The 22,301-nt window shown below is 40.4% G+C and overlaps 1 protein-coding gene across 6 annotated transcripts in view; it reads right to left on the bottom strand.

Annotated features, from left to right (window-relative positions):
- smek1 (SMEK homolog 1, suppressor of mek1 (Dictyostelium)) overlaps positions 1–22,301 on the bottom strand; it is a 127,429-nt gene that overhangs the window by 5,697 nt on the left and 99,431 nt on the right. For 5 of the 6 annotated variants that reach the window (XM_048538076.2, XM_048538078.2, XM_048538081.2 and 2 more), the window contains 4 exons: positions 21,151–21,282; positions 10,362–10,485; positions 1,019–1,177; positions 746–915 (listed from right to left, as the gene is read on the bottom strand). In XM_048538076.2, coding sequence (XP_048394033.1) covers positions 746–915; positions 1,019–1,177; positions 10,362–10,485; positions 21,151–21,282 — 585 coding nt within the window. The remainder of the gene's footprint in view (positions 1–745; positions 916–1,018; positions 1,178–10,361; positions 10,486–21,150; positions 21,283–22,301) is intronic. The other variant, XM_048538077.2, reaches the window with a different exon arrangement.

The raw sequence follows: 22,301 nt of genomic DNA, 5'->3' as shown, positions 1-22,301 counted from the left end.
CTTCTTTTTCTCCAGTGTTACAGTAGGTAAATCTACCATAAACTAAACAGTCTCTGCAGAACTTGCTTTTAACAACTTGCAACCTGATGTTAACTCCTAAACCTTGGGTGGAGAGCATATCTAAGTAAACTACACTCTCTCTGCATCTTGATGACCCACTACAAGATATGTGACACGAAACCACTGGAGACTCTCCAGCCTACTTCTCTTCACCTCTGATTGTACAATGTGGCAGTGTGCTAAGACAAACCTTTCATCAGAATGAAATCTCCACTCGCCTTTCACTGTAGTTGCTTTAATAATGCGTGGATTTGATGGGGATATGCAGAAAGCTGGAGAAGGTTTGCAGTCGGCTGCCTTCTATGGCACTATGACCAAAATTAGGTACAGCAGTATGAAGGACTAAAGTGCACACCTCCAACACTGCGGCTTTAACTAAGTGTGGAGCTGGATGAACACAGCAAGCCAAGCAGCATCTTAGGAGCACAAACGCTGACATCTTGGGCCTAGACCCTTCATCAGAAAAGCTTTTCTTTTCTGATGAAGGGTCTAGGCCTGAAACGTCAGCTTTGGTGCTCCTAAGATGCTGCTTGGCCTGCTGTGTTCATCCAGCTCCACACTTTGTTATCTCGCATTCTCCAGCATCTGCAGTTCCAATTATCTCTGAACACTGCGGCATTGCCCATTCTACCCCAGTTCCCACCGACCTGCTACTTTCACCTGGCAGAAAGACAGCCATACTTACCACTCTGATGAACTCGAACATTTCAATGATGGCCGAATTCAACAAATTATACCGGGACCCGTTATTCAGAAATGCCTTCATCACAGCTTCAAACAGAAAGGCTTTCATTATGTAGCGATTGTAGAACTCATCTTTCAACCCAATTATCTTTCTCATGAAGCGTAGTGCACCTGAAATTAAAGTGAATACAGATTAAAGTATAAAATACTGAGCTTAAAAAAAGTTTAGAAAGAAGAGATTAATTTATTAAAAGAAAACCAGCCTGCAACTTACATAATGCCACAAAGGCATGCTTTGAGCCCATGAGCACAAGCACTCGCCGTAAAATGTCTTTGTTTATGATGTAGTTCTTGATATGGTAGGTATGGTGTTCCACGCAGAAGGTGAGCAATTCCAAAATTAAGGCCAAAAGCTGGGCTGTCTGAAAGTCATCTGAAGAGTAAAGCATGAATCTGGTTTGATCAATTATTAAAGCAATGCTTTTTCCTAAAGGCTGTGTTAAGAAACAAGTTATAAGAGGTACTCAGGAAAGTGGAGCTGAGGCCACAAGTGAGCTAGCTGTGAACGTACTGAATGGCTGAGCTAGCTCAAGGTGCCAAATGACTAATTTGTGTTCCTAACTGCACCACGTACATTAAACATCTTGGATTTTGATTTTCTGTCACACCTCAGTGTTCAAAACAAAACAGAGTGCTGTAATAAAGTCAAAAATAAAATCTGACAAGATAACTTGACTATAACACACAAATAGAAATTATTGGTTTTGATAACTGTAAACTGCAGGAGTTCAATCATAAGTTTATAATGCAGTAAGTGGCTTTACATGAAAGCCAGTAATTTATTTTCCTTTCCTAAGTTTGCATCTTAAGAAACGTTTTGAAAAAAGAATTTTTAAACAATTTATGCTATCCTTTCTTGAAAGGAAAAGCAAGCACAGGTTAACTGGTAATGCATGTCTTAACTGGTAATACATTGTGGGGCGTGCAGTGTACATTTGATATTGGTAGTGCTTACTGACACCCGCAATTGCGGACAACTACACACGTGCTAATTCGAGAACACGCATGCACACAATTCCAAACACAGCATATTTCCATGCAGAAAATTGTGCGACTTCACATGCCAGTGCAACACTGCTCATGTGCAGGGAAGCACGTAGACAAAATGGGTTTCATGGCAAATAGTGAAGATGTGGAGTGGAGAGTGGGTGGGGACAGAACAGTTGGGGTTGGGGGGAATTCCCAGAGATAGCAAGGGAACAGGACCCAGGTGTTCATAGGCTCGTTCTCTGCTGTCCCTCTTCCTCCAGCTAACTCTCCCCTCTCGCAAAACCCCTTGAATGTGCATTTGTGACTTAAGAAGGTCAGCAAACCTGAAATGATAACTTATGAATTGTACAATATACACAGATTTTAAGCACTTTGATTGTACATCACACTGAACGTCTATATAGCTGTTTTTTGTACCAACCTAAATTAAATTTTATATAATTATCATAGTGCTCTGCTCTGCTCTGCAATGAAGATTCAATAAAGGAAATAGCCAGCTACCTTGTAGATTGCCATTTTCATTTTCTCTCACCACCTGTGGATTCAAGCACACTGAAGATGCTTTGAGGGAGGGACTACCTTCACCAATGGTAGAAGGTAAAATTGTGGCATTTTTTGTAATCGTACAAGGAGTTCTCAGCGCGTTAACGACTATTCCTCCTTCAATAAAAATAGCCCAAAAACAGTTGCAATTGATTATTTATATTGAAACAAATGGAATCAGCTTCTGTGCAAAATAGTGGCCTCATTTGTCCATACCACTGTGGGCACTGTACATCAGAAAGTACTTCAAAGTAATTAGAAACTTGAATTGTAATCAATTTTCCAGAGTCATTGTATAGAAATCCCCGCTAACATCATACAAATCAAGGAGACTATACACAGTTATATGCTGAGACACAACATCAGGCTCTTTTGCAATCTTGTATCACACTTGCTTTGTGCCAACATTAATTCATTCAATACCACATCTATCTAAAATTGTGTACAGCTCTGGTCACTCTGTTACAGGATAGACATAGTTGAACCAGAAAGTGTGCAAAGAAGATTTACGAGGATGTTGTCAGATCTAGTAGGCGTTAGTTATAGGAAGAGGTTGGCTAGGAGAGGACTTCTTCCTTGGAACTGAAGAGAATGAGGGGTGACCTTATTGAAGTGTATAAAATAATGAGGGGCAATAGATAGGATGAATGTATATAGTCTTTTACCCACAGATGGGGAATGGGCTGCTGGAGAAAGTGGTTGAGGCAGATACAATAGCAACTCTCAAAAAACATTTGGATAGATGCATGGATGAGAAGGGTTTATAGGTTTATGGATCAAATGAATTGGAATGAGTTGAGTGGGCACTATGGTCAACATGGATCAGTTTTGGCTGGAGGGCCTGTTTCCGTGCTGTATTACTCTATGACTCTAATTTATTTCAATTGAGAAACACTTCAGGAAATTAATAAATAAGAGTTTTATTTAAGCACTTCATACAATGAAATATTTTGAAATATCACACCCAATTTAGAATGGGCAAATGAGATAGCAAATTTGTGCACAGGAAAAAATAGCAAGTTCACTGCTTTGCAGTTACTCCAGCAGCACCTCAAGTTCAGAAATCCAAAGTTCAAACTAATGCTTGCTACACAGATGGTCATCCAAGACACAAGTTGCATCCTGAATTTCCACAGGAATCAAATTAGTACATGAACAACTAGAATTGCAAATACAGGGCAGTTTTCATACGGCACGACTGAAAAATAGCTCTTTAATCCCTATTTTAGGATCAAATTAGTACATTGTTTAATGATTAATATTAATTTCTGCCTTCAGACCCACTCTCTGCTCTTATTAATTTACTTAATGTTATATTTATTCCAAGACATTTTCTTAATTTCTTGGCTCCTAGTTGAAGCAAATATTCTAGTTTAGCAAGACAGATAAGGAAAAGTATGGTCACAATCATCTACCAGCATTCCTATCATGCTTTTAGGTGGAGGCAAATGGGTCATCACCACAAATATTCTATAAAGCAGTCAATGGAGGGAGAAGGAAAAGAGCACATCTCCTGCACTTGCATTCACTGTCACATCACTTCTTTTGTCTCTCAATGTCGTCTTTGCTATGTCCACTTTAGGCCTTCCAGAAAGGGGAGTATGGATTCAAGGTGCTGAGCATGCCTTAGGCTCAAATCTTTGCTTCAGCGAGTAGCTAGTTTAAATCTAGGCTTTATCTGACATAAGATTGGAAATAAATTGCTTGTACAACAGTTTATTACAGATCTACTATTACCAGGAAACCCAACATTATAATCACTTCTGGATATCATCTTTCCCAAGTAAAATTTTGGAGATTTGAGAGGAAGCTCCACTTTTGTTGATTTGCTGAAATTTAATCCCAGTAGATCACAAGTAGATATTGTCTAATCAAACTTTTATTACACACTTCTGAACAGATGGGGCTTGAACTTTGGTCTCCTGGCTCAGAGGGAGGAACACTATCACAATGCCACAACAGGCCCCAGCATATACTATAACATCTCTTGTCTGGAATGCTCAGGATCAAGTCATTTTAGTACTTCTAAATTTTTTCCATTATAGTGTTGCTTGGTAGCCTTATCCCAAGCATGGCAGAAGAGGTTGTGGCATAATGGTGTCACTGGATATTAACTCTGAACCCCAGGCTAATGATTTGGGGAACAGGGTTCAAATCTCACCATCTAGAGGGATTTGAATGCAATAAAAAAAATGGAACGACAATGATGGCCATATGACCATTTATGACTGCTACAAAAACCTATCAGGTTTAATAATATCCTTTAGGGACGTGCATATTCCACCTTTTACACATATGATTCCAGACCCAAAGCAATGTGGTTAGCACTTACCTGACCTCAGTTACAGATAATAAATGCTGGCCTACCCAACAGAGCCTACTTCCCATGAACAAATAAAACTAAAGATTATAAATATTTACCTGAATCAAAACACAGCAATAGAATATTATAAACACCAAACAAAATTGTTATTTACTCAAATACAGCATCTTCCATATTATCACACCCGAAGTGTTGTACTAAAACAGTTCTGTGCATTGTTTTGGTTAGCTCAAAGAAACTCCCAGACTACCCATGATTCAGAATATATATTTCTGAATGGGGCAGTTACAGTGTAACCGTTAAGCCCCAGGACATTTACAGATTTTTCAACTTTGGGATTTTATGTAGAACATCTACTTGAATTATCACAGTTTTTACATACTTGATATTAAACAGCAGAAACAAAATCAAGTGGTTATTTGGTAAATTAACTACCACTTGTTTATCCCCAGGTTCAAATGAGTAAGTGTTTCAAACGATCTCTTCGCTGCAACAGTATTGACTGTAGTAACTGAAGGGAAACAGAAAGAGTGGAAGGGCCATTGTTGTCAGGGATTTGATTGTAAGGGGAGTAGACAGGCAGTTCTGTGGGCGAAAACAAGACTCCTGAATGGTACGTTGCCTCCCAGCTGCACGGATCAGGGATGTCTCAGATCGACCGCAGGACGTTCTGAAGGTGAAGCGTGAATAGCCAGCTGTCGCGGTGCATATAGGCACCAATGATATAGGTTAAAAAAAATGGCCTGAGGTCCTACAAGCAGAATTTAGGGAGCTAGGAGCCAAGTTAAAAAGTAGGACCTCAGAGGTAGTAGTCTCAGGATTGCTATCAGTGCCACATGCATGTCGAGTAGAAATGAAAGAACAGGCAGGATAAATGAGTGGCTTGAGAGATGATGCAGGAGAGAGGGGTTCAGATTTTTGGGATATCGGGACCAATTCTGGGGGAGGTGGGACTATTACAAATCAGACGATCCACACCAATGTCCGAGGGGCTGCTTTTGCTAACGCAGTTGGGGAGGGTTTAAACTGATGTGGCAGGGGGATGGGAAACAAATTAGGTGGTTAATGGACAGTAAGGATTAGTAACTCAAGCCTGTAGAAATGAGATAATGAAGTCAGTGTGACAAAGGGAAGAGTAGGCAGAGAGCAGATGATGAATGCAAAAGGGACAGGTGGTCTGAGGTGCATTCATTTTAATGTGAAAAGTGTAGCAGGCAAGACAGATGAACTTAGGGCTTGGATTAGTACCTGTGAGTATGATGTTATTGCTATCACTGAGACTTGGTTGAGGGAAGGGCAAGATTGGCAACTAAATATCCCAGGATATGGATGCTTCAGGCAGGATAGACAGGGAGGTAAAAGGGGTGGAGGAGCTGCATTACTGGCCAAAGAGGATATCACAGCTGAGCTGAAGAAGGGCACTGTGGAGAACTCGAGCAGTAAGGCAATGTGGGCAGAGTTCAGAAAAAGGAAGGGTGTGGTAACAATGTTGGGGCTGTGCTACAGGCCTCCCAACAGCGAGCATGAGATAGAGGCACAAATAAGTAGACAGATTATGGAAAGATGTAGGAACTACAGGGTAGTGGTGACAGGAAATTTTAATTTTCCCTACATTGACTGGGATTCACTTATTGCTAGGGGTTTAGATGGAGCAGAATTTGTAAGGAGCATCCAGCAGGGTTTTCTAGAGCAGTATGTAAATAGTCCAACTTGGGAAGGGGCCACACTGGACCTGGTGTTGGGGAATGAGCCTGGCCAGGAGGCTGAAGTTTCAGCAGGGGATTACTTTGGGAATAATGATCACAATTCCTTAAGTCTTAGAATACTGATGGACAAAGACGAGTGTGGTCCTAGAGGAAAGAGTGCTGAACTGGGGGAAGGCCAACTATAGTAAAATTCAACAGGAACTGGGGAATGTGGATTGGGAGCAGCTGTTTGTGGGTAAATCCACATTTGATATGTGGGAGGCTTTTAAAGAGGGGTTGATTAGAGTGCAGGACAGACATGTCCCTGTGAAAATGAGGGATAGAAAGGGCAAGATTACGGAACTATGGATGACAGGTGAAATTGAGACTAGCCAAGAGGAAAAAGGAAGCATACATGAAGTCTAGGCGACTGAAAACAGACAAAACTTGGGAAGAATATCGGGCAAGTAGGACCAATCTTAAACGAGGAATGAAAAGAGCTAAAAGGGGTCATGAGATATCTTTGACAAATGGGGTTAAGGAAAATCCCAAACCCTTTTAGTCATACATAAGGAGCAAGAGGGTAACTACAGAAAGGGTTGACCCACTCAAGGACAAAGGAGGGAAGTTATGCCAGTAGCCAGAGAAATCGACTACAATTCTTAATGAGTACTTTGCATCGGTATTCACTGAGGAGAGGGACATGATGAATGTTGAGGTTAAGGATAGATGTTTGATTACTCTAGATCAAGTCGGCATGGGTTGGGGGGGGGGGGGGGTAGTGCTGGGAACTCTAAAAGGCATTAGGATGGGCAAATCCCCAGGTCTGGGTGGGATTTTTCCCAGGTTACTGAGGGAGGCAAGACAGGAAATAGCTGGGGCCTTAACAGATACCTTTGCAGCATCCTTGAGCATGGGTGAGGTCCCAGAGGACTGGAGAATTGCTAACGTCGTCCCCTTGTTTAAGAAGAGTAGCAAGGATAATCCACGTAATTATAAACCAGTGAGCCTGACGTCAGTCCATGCTCCTGGAGAATTCTTTCAGGAAGTGGCAAAGTTGAAAGATGAGGGAAGGGCTGTAGATGTCATATACATGGACTTCAGTAAGGCATTTGATAAGGTTCCCCATGGTAGGGCTGATGGAGAAAGTCGCCTGGAGTCCAGGGTGTACTAGCCATATGGATAGAAAACTGGCTGGGCAACAGGAGACAAAGAATTGCCGTGGAAAGGAGTTTCACAAAATGGAGAACTGTGACCGGTGGTGTTCCACAGGGCTCCGTGTTGGGACCACTGCTGTTTAGATACAAATAAATGATCTGGAGGAAGGTATAGATGGTCTGATGAGCATATTTGCAGATGGCACTAAGATTGGTGGAGAAGCAGATAGTGAAGGAGACTGTCAAAGAATGCAGCAGAATACAGATAGATTGGAGAGTTGGGCGGAGAAATGGCAGATGGAGTTCAATCCAGGCAAATGCGAGGTGATGCATTTTGGAAGATCCAATTCAAGAGCAAATTGCACGGTAAATGGAAAAGCCCTGGGGAAAACTGATGCACAGAAAGACCTGGGTGTTCAGGTCCATTGTACCCTGAAGGTAGTAACGCAGGTCGATAGAGTAGTCAAGGCGGCTTACGGCATGCTTTCATTCATCGGACGGGGTATTGAGTACAAGAGTTGGCTGGTCATGTTACAGTTGTACACGACTTTAGTTCAACCACATTTGGAATACTGTGTACAGTTCTGATTGCCACATTACTAAAAGGATGTGGATGCTTTGGAGAGGGTGCAGAGGAGGTTCACCAGGATGTTGCCTGGTATGGAGGGTACTAGCTATGAAGAGAGGTTGAATAGATTGGGATTATTTACATTAGAAAGACGGAGGTTGAGGGGGGGCCTGATTGAGGTCTACAAAATCATGAGAGGTTTTTACAGTGTGGATAGCAAGAAGCTTTTTCCCCCTCAGAGTGGGGTACTCAATTACTAGGGGTCACAATTTCAAGGTGAGACGCAAAAAGTTTAAGGGAAAATTGCATGGAAAGCTCTTTACACAGAGGGTGGTGGGTGCCTGGAATGTGTTGTCAGTGGAGGTGGTACAGGCGGGCACGATAGCATCATTTGAGACCTACCTAGACAGATACATGAATGGGCAGGGAGCAGAGGGATACAGATCCTTGCAAAATAGGTGACAGGTTTAGATAGAGGATCTGGATCGGCGCAGGCTTGGAGGGTTAAAGGGCCTGTTCCTATGCTATAATTTTCTTTGTTCTTTTGGTTTCTACCAAGCAAAACAACTAATGTCAGCAGACCTTTACCTGCTGTGATATTTTAAGATTGAGTGACACCATTGAATTGTCCTTCTTTGGTACAGGACTGTTCAGGACTCTAAATGAAATCTTTCAACGCTGGCCCACCAGAAGAAATATGTCCAGGAGCAGACAAATAAAAACCCAAATATTTGGTATCACTGAAAATGAGTGACAGTGTAAACACAATATTGCTTACTTTCAACACCACCTCGAACAGAACTACACTGAGAAGAAAGCAACAAGGCGGAGCAACAAAAATGCATGGCATTGCCTGCTAACATTGTTACTATTAAAATATTTAATTAATACTTTACATAAGCTCTAACAAAGGCATTTCTGTTCAGTTTAATAACATACATTAAACAACCATATCATTTTCCTTGAAATTGCATGTTTGTAACATAAAAATTCATCACTCAATATACTATGTGAACACCTTATTATATAACTGCAAGCAATGATGCAAATATGGTAGTGTAATTAATATTCCATGTGTCTGCTCAAGAGTGGCACATCGAGCAGGAGCACAGACGAAAAGACATACGTAACAAACCAGTCCCCACGTTACTGAGAACTAAGGTGCACAATTTCATTTAATATATAAAATCATTACAGACACAGATTATTTGTTAATGTCCTGTATTTGTTTCGATGGAGGGTATTAGTATCAAAAAAAATCTTAGTCTGCATGCACATCTAATTTGGGAATCCTTAAATGGTGACAAAGACAGAACTGACCAAACTTCTCAGAAGCACATTTGAGTACAAAACCTGTGTCTGGATAAGGCAGTCAGTCTTTATATAAATTTCAAGGAATTGAAAAGTTAGTTTTAAACAAATGCAATGAAATTTTTAAAAATGGTTTTATATTATCATTAGCCAGAACACACAAACTTATTCAGAGCTTTGTGCTTAATTATATGCTTAGCTGGGTTTGGGTCTCACGAAGTTGGCATTAACAAAACCAAGCAATCATGCAAAGCAAGTTAAAATCCAAAACGTTATTTCAAAGACATGGCTTTTTCAAGTTGCACAAATGCACGTGAGATGCACCAAAATACAATGCATCACAGATTGTATTCATCGCCTAATTCTTTTAACCAAGCTGTGTCTAAACATTAAACATGCCCACAAATAATAAGACCACACAAAAGTTAAACACAGAACAAGAAAATTAACCCATATCCATGCTCTGGAGGATTAATCTCATATTTAATGCCTAACTCTGACCATTTAATTGGGTTTTCTCTTAACAAAAGCCAGGCCCTTAATGATTCTGCACAGCATTTGCTGTGTGGGTCCTGCAGAACAACCCGCAGCCCTCTAGCAGACTTATATTATGGACAGCCAGGCACTGATAGAAATGCAAGAAAGACATCAATTGAAAAACTGAGGAACCTCAACTCAACATTGGCATCTTTGAAAAAATCATGACATAATAATTAATTTTGAACGTCAAAATAATTGTAAGACTGACTTCCCACCCAGTGACAAGCAGGTTAATCAGGGCTGAACTTTCAGCTTTCTTTTCTCAACTCATGTTTGACCAAACAACAAAAATATTTAGCACAACCAGTGCTGCTAGATATCAGAGACAGGCAATGCCAGGACTAGAATTTTTGAGGAAATCTGTTCATTACCACTTAACATTTTGACACAAGTGTATTTGCATGCCACACACTGAAGGTAAGATGATGATTGGTACTGACCATTATACGGAGATGGCTCACCTTTGCTGGGCTTCTCCTCAGTGGTATTCGCCAGCAAGGGGGCAGTCAGGACATGCATGCAGTGCTTGTAAAAGAAACTCAGGAATTCCGTCTTCTCTGTTTTCTGCGCAAAATAATGCATCCTAATTTAGACTTCCCAGCTTTCATAATGGTAAGTATGTTATTAACCTAACAGCCCAGAGGGACTGCAATTTAATGACCATTCATTAATATTTTACTACTCATGCAGTCACAGTCCAAGAAGCAGAATCTGATAGGAAGCTGGTCAGAGAACATCTTCTACTTACTAAAACAGATACACTCAGTCTGGCAAAATAGTGACGGGTTTTGTTCTTCCAATCTGGACAATGTTTGGACATGGACTTTATTGCATCAATACTTGGGTGATGTACCATTACTTATTAATTTGCTGTTAGTACAGTGCAAAGATCTCAAGAAAAAAAGTGAGGAATTAAAAAAAGCACACTTGAGAAGAGAAATGCATCAGGCAGCAGTGGTCCTCCAACATCTACATTAACATTTGAATCTATTCCGTACAAACTTTCAAATTTGAAGACGATCTTCTACAGTTTTAGCAAGGGGATGTACCATACTAAAATTACTTCTATTAGGATGCATTTTGCTCAACTGGTACTCCGGCAAGTGAAAAGCCAAAGAGCTATCTTTCAATCTGAATTCTCTTTAGTTGAGGGCAGAGGATATAGCTGCTCAAAAATCACTAAATTGCAAATTAATATAACGTGGCTTCATAGAATGCAAAGAAAATCACTAATGCCTTTCTTAGATTGGGAATAGAGAACATTTCTGAGGCACTAAATACCAAGTTTGATCGCTCCTGCACTGTGGCCCATCTAGAAGGGAGGCACTGACCAAGTGGTATCATCGCTGGACTATTAGTCCAGAGACCCAGATAATGTCCTGGGGACCCGGCTTTGAATCCTGCCAGGGCAGATGGTGGAATATTGAATTCAATAAATATCTGGAATTAAGAATCTGATGATGACCATGAATCATTGTTGATTGTTGTAAAAACCCATCTGGTTCACTAATGTCCTTTAGGAAACGAAAATGACATCCTCACCTGGTCTAGCCTACACGTGAGCCCAGACCCACAGCCATGCAGTTGACTCTTAACTGCCCTCTGGGCAATTAGGGATAGGCAATAAATACTGCCTAGCCAGTGATGCCCTCATCCCATGAATGAATAAAGGATCTAGTAAAACAGAGATTTTTTAACATTTACTCCTGACTACACTACAGATAAATTTGCTATTCTGTCAATACTACCAATAAGTACTTAAAAATTGGATGGCTGTGATCCTTTATAAATAGTAGAATGTTTGATGTCTAAAGCAGTAACAATTATAAAAGCCTGAGCCTGGATTCAAACTTCTGCACAAGCTAATCAGATATATTCACAGCTGCCCCTGTTATTTATGTTCCTTAGCTATATAGATGGAACTGTTGAGGGGTTCTGGTAATAGAAGTACAAGAATTCACAAAGGTTATTAAACAATCAACTTTAGAACTCTGTCTGATGGAAGAGACTGAATGATAGTCAAATATTAAACTATGCTGATCAATCTTAAGCATCCTACACAATTCTACTTCAAGGATTATGAATTTTAGTCTATTTCATCCTAGGACTTGGGCACTTGCCATTTAGAAATACATGTCCATGGTATGAAACCCATGAGGAATTCTGGAAAGGATACCCAACTGGAGGGTGAAGTAATAGCTTGTGACACCTAACACCGATTGAGCTCAAAAGCAAGCAGCCATTTTTAACGGAATAACAAAATTAAAACAAACAGAATCAAATGTCAACTTGTAGTGACGGTAATGAGGTCAGCCGGATGGACCTCATAGAATGAGCTCCCTAATTAGGGCTGGTAATGTGAATTGCAGAATCCCTAGTCTGGAAACAGGCTTTTTGTCCCAACAAGTCAACAGTGACCCTCAGAGCATCCCACCCAGACCCATCTAGTCTACAGATCCCTGAACACTATGGGCAATTTAGCATGGCCAATCCACCTAGCCTGCACATTTTTGGACTGCGGGAGGAAACCCACAGTGACATGGAGTGAATGTGGAAACTCCACACAGACAGTCGCCATGAATGGAATCAAGCCCAGGTCCCTGGCGCTGTGAGGCAGCAGTGCTAATCACTGAGCCACCAAAGGGTCCAATCAAGGAGCCCTAGCTGGCAATTACAGACAGGAGTGTCAGAGGTTCCACTCACTGTAAGACCTGGCTTCGAGAAAATTGGATTAGTGTCAAGGACTCGCCATATGCATGTAAAAGGTGACACAGTGACAGAATACCAGCCTGTGGAGTTATTTCACAAATAAGTAAGCCAGAGGATATTTTTCAAAAGTAAAACTTTTACATTAATGGAATAATTTGTAGAGCAATGAACAGAGGACACTAGTGCGACCCACTGGAATTTCAGAGATAATGAGAACTGCGGATGCTGGAGGATCCGAGATAACAAAGCATGGAACTGGATGAACACAGCAGGCCAAGCAGCATCTTAGAAGCATAAAAGCTGACGTTTCGGGCCTGGACCCTTCATCAGAAAAACCTGAAGAAGGGCCCAGGCCCGAAACATCAGCATTTCTGCTCTTAAGATGCTGCTTTGCCTGTCTTCATCCAGCTCCACACTTTGTTACCACTGGAATTTCAGTCTTTTCATGAACATCAAACTAGTGTGGAACCAGAATCATCCTAAATCTCAAGAAGACGACAATTTGACATTCCAAGAAAAACAGTTGAATTGCTCAAGTCAGAAATAGTATATTTGTAAGAAAAGAGGCTTCAAAGAGATTTGGACTCGCCAAGTGGTCAAGAACATGGCAGATGGAATATAATGAAGATAAGCATGGGCTTATCCACTTTGGGAACGGAAAATCAGAATATTTCTTGACAGGTGGCAGATTAGGAAGTTTTGAAGTCCAAGAGTATTGGCAATCTTTCACATGCAAGTCATTGAAAGGCAGCATGCAGGTGCAGCAAGCAATTAGGAAAGCAAATGGTACGATTAAGCACAGCAATAACGAGGTCTTGCTTCAATTGCATAGAACTTGGAAGAAAACACAACTGGAGTTTTGTAAAGTTTTGGTCCCCTTACCCAAGGAAAATTAGATTCACCACACAGGGAGAGCAGCAGAGGTTCACCAGACTAATTTTTTTATGATGGTGAAGTTAGTCTATGAGGAGACATTGAGGAAACTAGTTCTGTATTCTTTAGACATTAGCAGAATGAGCGATGATTTCTCTGAAACCTAGAAAACTTCTGAAGGACTAGACAGAGTGGTTGCAGCGAGGAATATTCCTCCGCTTGGGAGATCTAGAATCAGTCGGAGAATAAAGGGCAAGTCACTAAGGACTGAAATGAAGAATTTCTTCACTCAGAGGGTAGGTTCTAACCTTAGAAGACTCTGAAAGCTCGGTCACTCTATGTTTAAGGCAAAATTTGGTAGATTTCCACATACAAATGACATCAAGATATATGGAGATATTGTGGAAAAATGGCATTGATATTGACGATCAGTTGTGATCTAGAATGGAGGAGCAAATTCAAAATGTTGAATGGTCCACTCCTGCTCCAATGTTCTTGCCTTTTATTTCCAATTCAGCAAGTGGATGAATACAGGCTTGGATCTTTCTTTATTATAAAATGTCCTGTAATGTAGTTCTTCTATTATTTCATGAGATATGGGTCTTGTTGACAAGGCCAGCATTTATTGCTCATCCTTAACAAGGAAGTGATGAGCCAATTTCTTGAAATGCTACAGTTCACATGAAGAGGGTATTTTCGCAATGTACGTAGGTTGGGAGGACCACAACTCAAAGAAGACAAAGAAGGAGTAACATATTTCCAAGTCAGGATGATGAGAAAGCGATGGCCGCCTTACTGGGATTGTACTGTAGACACCCCAATAGTCAGCAGGAAATTGAGAAGCAAATTTGTAAGATCGATTATCTGCAAGAATATAGGGCAGTAATAGCAGGGATTTTAAATTTCCAAACATCGGCTGGGACTGCCACTGTGTTAAGGGCTTGGATGGAGAGGAATTTGTTAAGGGCGTACAAGAAAACTTTCTGATTCAGTATGTGGATGTACCTAACAAGAAAGAGTGAAACTTCACCTACTCTTGGGAAATAATGCAGGGCAGGTGACTGAAGTGTCCATGGGGGGGCACTTTGGGGACAGTGACCACAATTCTATTAGTTTCAAAATAGTGATGGAAAAGCATAGATCAGACCTAAAAGTTAGAAGTTCTAAATTGGAGGAAGGTCGATTTTGATGGAATTAGTCAAGAACTTTCAAAAGTTGATTGGGGAGGGGTAGATGTTTGCAGTTAAAAGGATAGCTGGAAAGCAGGAAGCCTTCAAAAATGAGATAACTAGAGTCCAGAGACAATATGTTCCTGTCGGAATGAAAGTTAAGGCCAGTAAGTGTAGGGAATGCTGAATGACTAGAGAAATTGTGGTTTTGGTCATGAAAAAGAAGGAAGCTTGTGTCACGTATAGAGAACAGGGATCGAGTGAATCATCAGAAGATTACAAAGGCTGTAGAATTATACTTAAAGAGGGAAATGAGGAGGGCAAAAAGGGGGCATGAGATAGCTTAGGAAAATAGAGTTAAGGAGAATCCAAAGTGATTCTACAAATACATTAAGGGCAAAAGGGTAACTAGAGAGCGAAGAAGGCCCCTTAAACATCAGCAAGGCCACGTATGTGTGGAACCATAGGAGATATAAACAAGTATTCTGCATCAGTGTTTACTGTGGAGAAGGATACAGAAGCTAGAGAACTTGGGGAAATAAATAGCAACATCTTGAAAAAATGTCTATTCTGAAGAGGTGGTAGTGCTGGACGTCTTAAAACACAAAAGTGGAAAAATTTGTGGGACCTAATAAGGTGTACCCTAGAACTCTGTGGGAAGCTTGGGAAGCTAGGCAAGTGATTGCTGGGCCCCTTGCTGAGATATCTGTATCATCAATAGCCACAGGTGAGGGGCCAAAAACTGGAGGTTGGCTAATGTAGTGCTACTATTTAAGAAAGATGGTAAGGAAAAGCCAGGGAACTATAGACCGTTGAGCCTGACATCAGTGGTGGCCAAGTTGTTGGGGAGTATCCGGGGGGATGGGGTTTATGTGTATTTGGAAAGCAAGGCCTGATTAGGGATAGTCATCACAGCTGTGAGTGTGGTAAGTGGCGTCTCACTAACAACCAAATTTTTTGAAGTAGTAATGAAGAGGATTGATGAGGGCAGAGCAGTAGATGTGATCAGTATGGATGTCAGTAAGGTATTTGTCAAGAATCTGCACAGTAGACTGATTAGCAAGGTTAGAACACATGGAATACAGAGAGAACTAGCCATCTAGATACAAAACTGGCTCAGAAAGTAGGAGGCAGAGGGTGGTGGTGGAGGGTTGCTTTTCAGACTGCAAACTTGTGACCAGCAGTGTGCCACATGGGTAGGTACTAGGCTCACTTTTTTTTTTGACATTTATGTACATGATCTGGATGTGAACAAAGGAGGTGTGGATACTAAATTTGCAGATGACACCAAAATTGGTGGAATAGTGGACTGTCAAGGAAGTTATCTGAGAGTACAACAGGACCTTGATCAGATGGACCAAGGAGTGACAGATGTAGTTTAATTTAATCTAGATAAACGTGAGATGCAAATCACTGAACGGTAAGGTCCCAGGAAGTGTTGCTGAACAAAGAGACCTTGGAGTACGAGTTCACAGTTCCTTGAAAGTGGAGTCGCATGTAGACAGGAAACAGAAGAAAGCATCTGGTATGCTTGCCTTTATTAAACAGTGCATAGAGTATAGGAGTTGGGAGGTCACATCGAGGCTGTACAGGACATTGCTTAATCCACTTTTGGAATGCAGTGTTCAATTCTGGTCTTCCTGCTATAGAAGAATGTCGTAAAACTTGAAAGGGTTCAGAAAAGATTTACAAGGATGTTGCCTGGGGTGGAGGATTTAAGCTATACGGAGAGGCTGAATAGGCTGGGGCTATTTTCCCTACCGCGTCGGAGGCTGAGGGGTGACCTTACCGAAGTTTATAAAATGAGGGAGTAGATAGGGTGAATAGCCAAGGCGTTTTCTCCAGGGCAGCAGAGTCCAAAACTAGAGGGGATAGGTTTAAGGCGAGGGGGGAAAAGATTTGAAAGGGGCCTAAAGGCAACTTTTTCATGCAGAGGATGGTGCACGTACAGAATGAACTGCTAGAGAAAGTGACGGAGGCTGGTACGATTACAACATTTAAAAGGCACCTGGATGGGTATATGAATAGAAAGGGTTTAAGAGGGATTTGGGTCAAATGCTGGCAAATAGGACCAGAATAATTTAGGATATCTGGTTGGCATGGACAAATAGAGCTGAAGGGTCTGTTTCCAAACTGTATAATTATGACTCAATGTGCAGGTTGAAAGAGAACTTCTCACTTCTACGGACAGTAAGCTAGCTGGATTTACAAACTATTTTCCTTTAACCTTTACTGAACTGCTTGGATTGAGAACAAATTTAGTGTTGTCCTCTCTAAGCACATTGTGTTAAGTGTTACTACAGGTTGCTGCAGTAATGATCTCCTAAACTGCGGTAGCAAAATCAGGAGGTTTGTAATATATCCAAAGCAAGAAGTGGGGAGGCAAAAGAAAGCAAAAGAATGTGCGACAAATAAACAGAAAAACAAAAGGGAGAAATCAAGGAACTTCTTGATAACAGGAAAAGAGGCAAAATAATTTAGGCCTTTGAGTCTGTTTCACTGATCAACTGAAGTCGCTTACAGTTGTTTAACTGTCCAAGTTTGTTTTTAAATAAATGATGCCAGCTTTGCACACTTTCACTCCTGAGTCCCAATTTGCATTTCCTTGTACTGCAGCATTAGTCCTGAAGACAGCCCAAATGTTGTTCACAAATCATCCTTCCGTAGAATTGACTGATTTCAGGACACATAAATTTTAAGGTGCATATTTTCTCAAAATTATCATTCCAGGGACAATATTATTTTTGGAATTTAAGTTAGATGGCATACATTTAAATCTTGCCACTGAAACAAATGTTCAATGGTTGAAATTAAAGCTCAGCAGAAATAATCAAAGCCTTTGGGAAAAGTACAGACAGCAATTTAAGCACTGTTATAATATGCAGTATAATGTATTATATCAACTTAATGAGTGAACAAATTAACTCCTCAGTGGATGGGCGCAGAAGTCTCTCACAGCTGAACATCTCTATGGAGAATCACTGGCACTTTTGCACTAAACCCAAAGCACATGCAGTATATATAAGTATTTTAAGGTCTCCCCTTGACTCAGTGCCTCAAAATTGTTTTAAGACAGACAAAAATGATCTAATTTACCTGCCATAGCCTTCTAAAACTAAGTTAGTGCTAAGTGTTAATCATCAGAGTTATCAATATTAAACCCTTCAAGTAATCAAGAAAAATCGGTTGCAGGCAAAGGTGAACCGAGGCAGGGATTAGCCTTGACTGCAAAAAGTTGTGGGACAGACTCAAGGGGCATATATATGCTATATCCCTGTTCCTATTGCTTAGTTCTTACTTCTTCAAGAAAAAGGAGGAACTATGTCAGGTCTCTCTGATGAAGGGTCTAGGCCTGAAACGGTAGCTTTTGTGCTCCTGAGATGCTGCTTGGCCTGCTGTGTTCATCCAGCCTCACTTTTTATTATCTTGGATTCTCCAGCATCTGCAGTTCCCATTATCACTCACACACATGTCAGATATAGACTGCTGGGATCAAGTGAACTGAAGATTATAGGTGGGGTAGGGCATTCTTGAGAGGAAAATCAGAAGGGTGAAAAATGGATTTGATATAACCTTGGCAGGTAAGGTTAAGGAGAATCCAACAGAATCTAAGAGTACATTAAGGGCAAAAGAGCACCTAGGAAGACATGGTTAGTAAGTTTGCAATGATACCAAATTAGTCACACAGTGGACAGTGAAGAAGGTTAACTAAGAGTACAACTGGATCTTGATCTGCTGTATCAATGGGGAGAGTGGCAGATGGAGTTCAACTTAGATAAATGCAAGGTATTGCATTCTGGTCAGACAAACCAGGGTAGGACTTACACATTTAACGGTTGGGGCTGGGGAGTGCTGTTGAACAGTGACCTAGGGGTTCAGGTACACAGTTCTTTGGAAGTGGTCTTACAGGGAGTCAGAGCAGTGAAGACGACGTTTGACACATGGCCTTCATCACTCAGAGCACTGGGTAAAGGAGTTGAGACATCGTGTAACAGTTGTACAGGATGTTGGTGAGGCGCCTTCTGGAGTACTGTGTGTAGTTCTGATCACCTTTTGTAGGTCCTTTGAAAAGGTGGGGGTACTAGTCTCTAGTCTCATTGACTTCATAACTCTATGGATATTGGACAACCAGACAGACTAATAACAGAAGGTGTGTAATATGCTTTTATCCTTTAGCTTTCATATCACTATAAAAAAATGCCTGCATGCTTATACGATTTAACATTTAGTATCTGAAGTCTGACTTTTAAAATCAGATTTCTTTCTCTTTGAAAAGCATTTTTATTTGTGAAAGAAGTCTGAATTTAAGTAGGAACTAATAGTGGTACATGTTTCTGTCATAAATATTAAAACCTACTAATCTAGGATCAGTGTTAAGGAAAAGGACTTCAATGGCAAAAACGCAAGGTCAGATGTCTAAAGTAAGCAAGGCACATTTTAGCATTTTAACATATTATTTAGTAGGAAAATATATCGTCCATTTACGTGTGGGCATAACGTGCATTCAACAACTTTGAAACGGCAAACCAAAACCAGAAAAGTGTTGCTCTATCGGGCTCAGGCTAATGGTTGCCATAGTGCATCTGTTGAACGAATAAAGATCCTGCAGTTCTGGTTGTCGTACTATCAGAAGGATGTAATTGCACTGGAGAGGATACAGGGGAGATTCACCAGGATTTAACCTGGGATGAAGAATCACAGTTATGAGGAGAGACTAGATCAGCTGGATTTGTTTTCCTTTGAGCAGAAGAGGCTGAGGGAGAGGAAATCCAATTAAGGAATACAAAATTATGAGAAGCACTGACAGCACAGATTGTGAGAATCTCTTTCCCATGACAGACGTGTCTAAGACCAGAGGGCCTAAATTTAACATAAAGAGCAAATGGTTCAGAAAAGATTGGTAGTTAAATGTCTTCATCTAGAGAGTGGTAGGTATATAGGACATGTTGCCTGAGAGGGTGGTGGAGGCAGGTATTCTCGTAATATTTAAGAAGCATCTACCTGAGTACTTAAAATGCCAGGACCAAGTGCAGGTAAATGAGATCCGTGTAGTTTGATGTCTGTTGGTCGAAATAAACATGGTAGGCTGTAGGGCCTTTTTCTATGCTGTATGATCCTATGATTCCCTTTATGACTCCATTCCAGGTTAAATTACTCGGCTTCTAATCAAACTGGTGTATGATAAAGAGCCAGCCAGCTCTGAGGACACACTTTCTATCTCTCCTCAAGAAACTGTCTAATGCATTCTTTAATGCTCCACTCATAGTCATACAGGACTACAAAGGCATGCTAGTACAGACAGACCTCAACTACAATTCAATTTCTATAATTTTACAGATGTATCATAAATGAGCAACGAGACAGAAGTTAGCAGTAGGGGAAGTGCAATCAAAAATAGGGAGAAAGCAACAGGGTGACAGAACTGAAGGAGGTGGAGTAAGGGCATGAATAGCTTCTGTTAGCAATGATGTAAGCAAGAAGCATAATGAAGATAGTTATCTAAGTAAGGTTTGGAAAAGCCAAGGAGGGATCTCAATGAAAGAATATGTACTGATCCTTCAGGGATCTTTCTTCGTCATTTGTGGCCCAATGTGCAGCACTCTCACTTCAGAGTTGGAAGGTTATGGCTTTAAGCACTTGAGTAAAACAAATAACACAACAGTGCCTAGGGATGGCTCCTCAGGAATACCATCTTTATTTTGAGACAGTAAATTGAGGCTTCTTCTGCCTTGTCAGGAGGGCATGAAATATCTTATGGTGTTATTTCAAAGAATAGCGTGAGAGTCTGCCCCACGTACTAGCCAAATTTATCTCAACTGTCATTACAAAAAATAGATAACTTGTCATTATCACTGTTGTTTGTGGAATGTGGCTTTGCACAACCTGGTTGCTGTGTGTCCTAATGTATTGTAACAATATTACAACACTGACTAATTATGATTGACTTTAAAGTGCCTTCCAACGATTAGTGATATCCAATGGTTGTAAAAGGTTCTATATCAATGAAGGTTTTCCATCCTGTGGACCATGGCAAGGAGTGATCCAGATATTGGCTGGATACATGTGCTTATTACCAAAAACAACTGGGCATCCTAGGTATGAGAAGGATGGTGTCCTTTGGTGCAGTTTGGTTTCAAGGAAGTAATAGTTTAATGCTTTCTGGTAGAGGGAAAGGTATTGTCGATGTTTTAAAGGGCAAATGAAAACAATGTTAATAAAGGAAACATGCAGTGGAGGAAACCGAGCCCATTCAGGGTTTAGCAAAGCTTACCAAGGTTCAATGCCACTGGACTTAGCTGGAGGTAGTGACTGGAAAAGCTGATGGAGTTGACGTTGCAAGTGTATGGGATGAAGCTTTTACAAAATTGTACATTATTTTGTATTATTTATATTATATAAATAGAAATACATGAAAATAGTAGATCATGAACAATAATGAATTCTTGGAAAATCAAGTACAATTGAAAAACATACTTACATTGGCTGTGGCCAACATATTCTCAGGGTCAACTAAAGTGCGGAGTAGTCCCATAAGCTGGACTGCACCACCCAGTTCAGGATCTGGATCACAAATCATATGTTCAATGATGAGATTGATGAGCAAGATATCCTAAAAGAAAGTACATCAATAGTTAAATTTCAAATTCAAACCAAGCTAATGAATTAATACACATAATTAAACAAAATACAAATAGCACAAGCATGCATTGAGTTTTTCCATCTTTTAGCTTCAGGAAGCAGTGTTTTACTCGTACATAACAATGCTTGAAAGTGCCTAAAGCTAATTTTGGGGATTGTATTCCATGATTCTGTTGCCTGTACAAGTTTTGTCCCATACAATCAGATGAGCTCAAAATCCTTCTGACCACTGTCTTTAATCTGTTCCACAAATTTCAATCTTTCGGTCCCTCATAACTAGTTTAAAGCTAAATGAAACTGTTCCCAAACTTGGTATATTTGACCCGCCTGGAAATAAACTTCAAACATAATGAAACACAATTACTGACTGCCTATTTACAGCTTCATAATACTGCCCCACACCATCCCTATCCTCAGTTAATCGGCTACTGAAACCCTCACTGCGCCTTTCAAAATACATAATTCCAAAGAATATAAAAAATTCGGAGGAAGAACCGACAATATGGTTAAATTGAAAAGTTAAAGATAGCATCATTCCAAAAAGAAAGCACCCAATTATGCAAAGATAGGTTAAAGATCAGACGATATAAAAACAGTAAAGAATTACCAAAAAAGGAGGGAGAAATTAAAGGTAGAAAGCGAGACAAAAATTTAAACTATAAAACTTTCTCTCAATATTTTAAAACACTAAATGTGCATTGGTTCTGTGAAAATTGGAATTAATAATAGAAAAGGAGATGGCAAATGAATTTAACAAGTATTTTACATTGATCTTCATTACAGAGCAGTAGTCTCCAACCATTTTGTAGGTACAAGATTATTTTTTAAAATTTAAATGCAAGCTATGATCTATCCGGATGAAAATATAGAAATAGTTTGGTTTTAGGATATTGGATATGAATCTAAACCAAGTGTGTTTGATTGTTCATTTTATCCTCTAATGTCAAGAATCAGTGTAAGATCTGTGAGTGCATAATTTCTGCTATTACC

The sequence above is a fragment of the Stegostoma tigrinum genome, chromosome 10, assembly GCF_030684315.1.
Source record: "Stegostoma tigrinum isolate sSteTig4 chromosome 10, sSteTig4.hap1, whole genome shotgun sequence".
In the NCBI taxonomy this organism is placed as follows: domain Eukaryota; kingdom Metazoa; phylum Chordata; class Chondrichthyes; order Orectolobiformes; family Stegostomatidae; genus Stegostoma; species Stegostoma tigrinum.
This window is presented reverse-complemented; position numbering and strand designations above follow the sequence as displayed.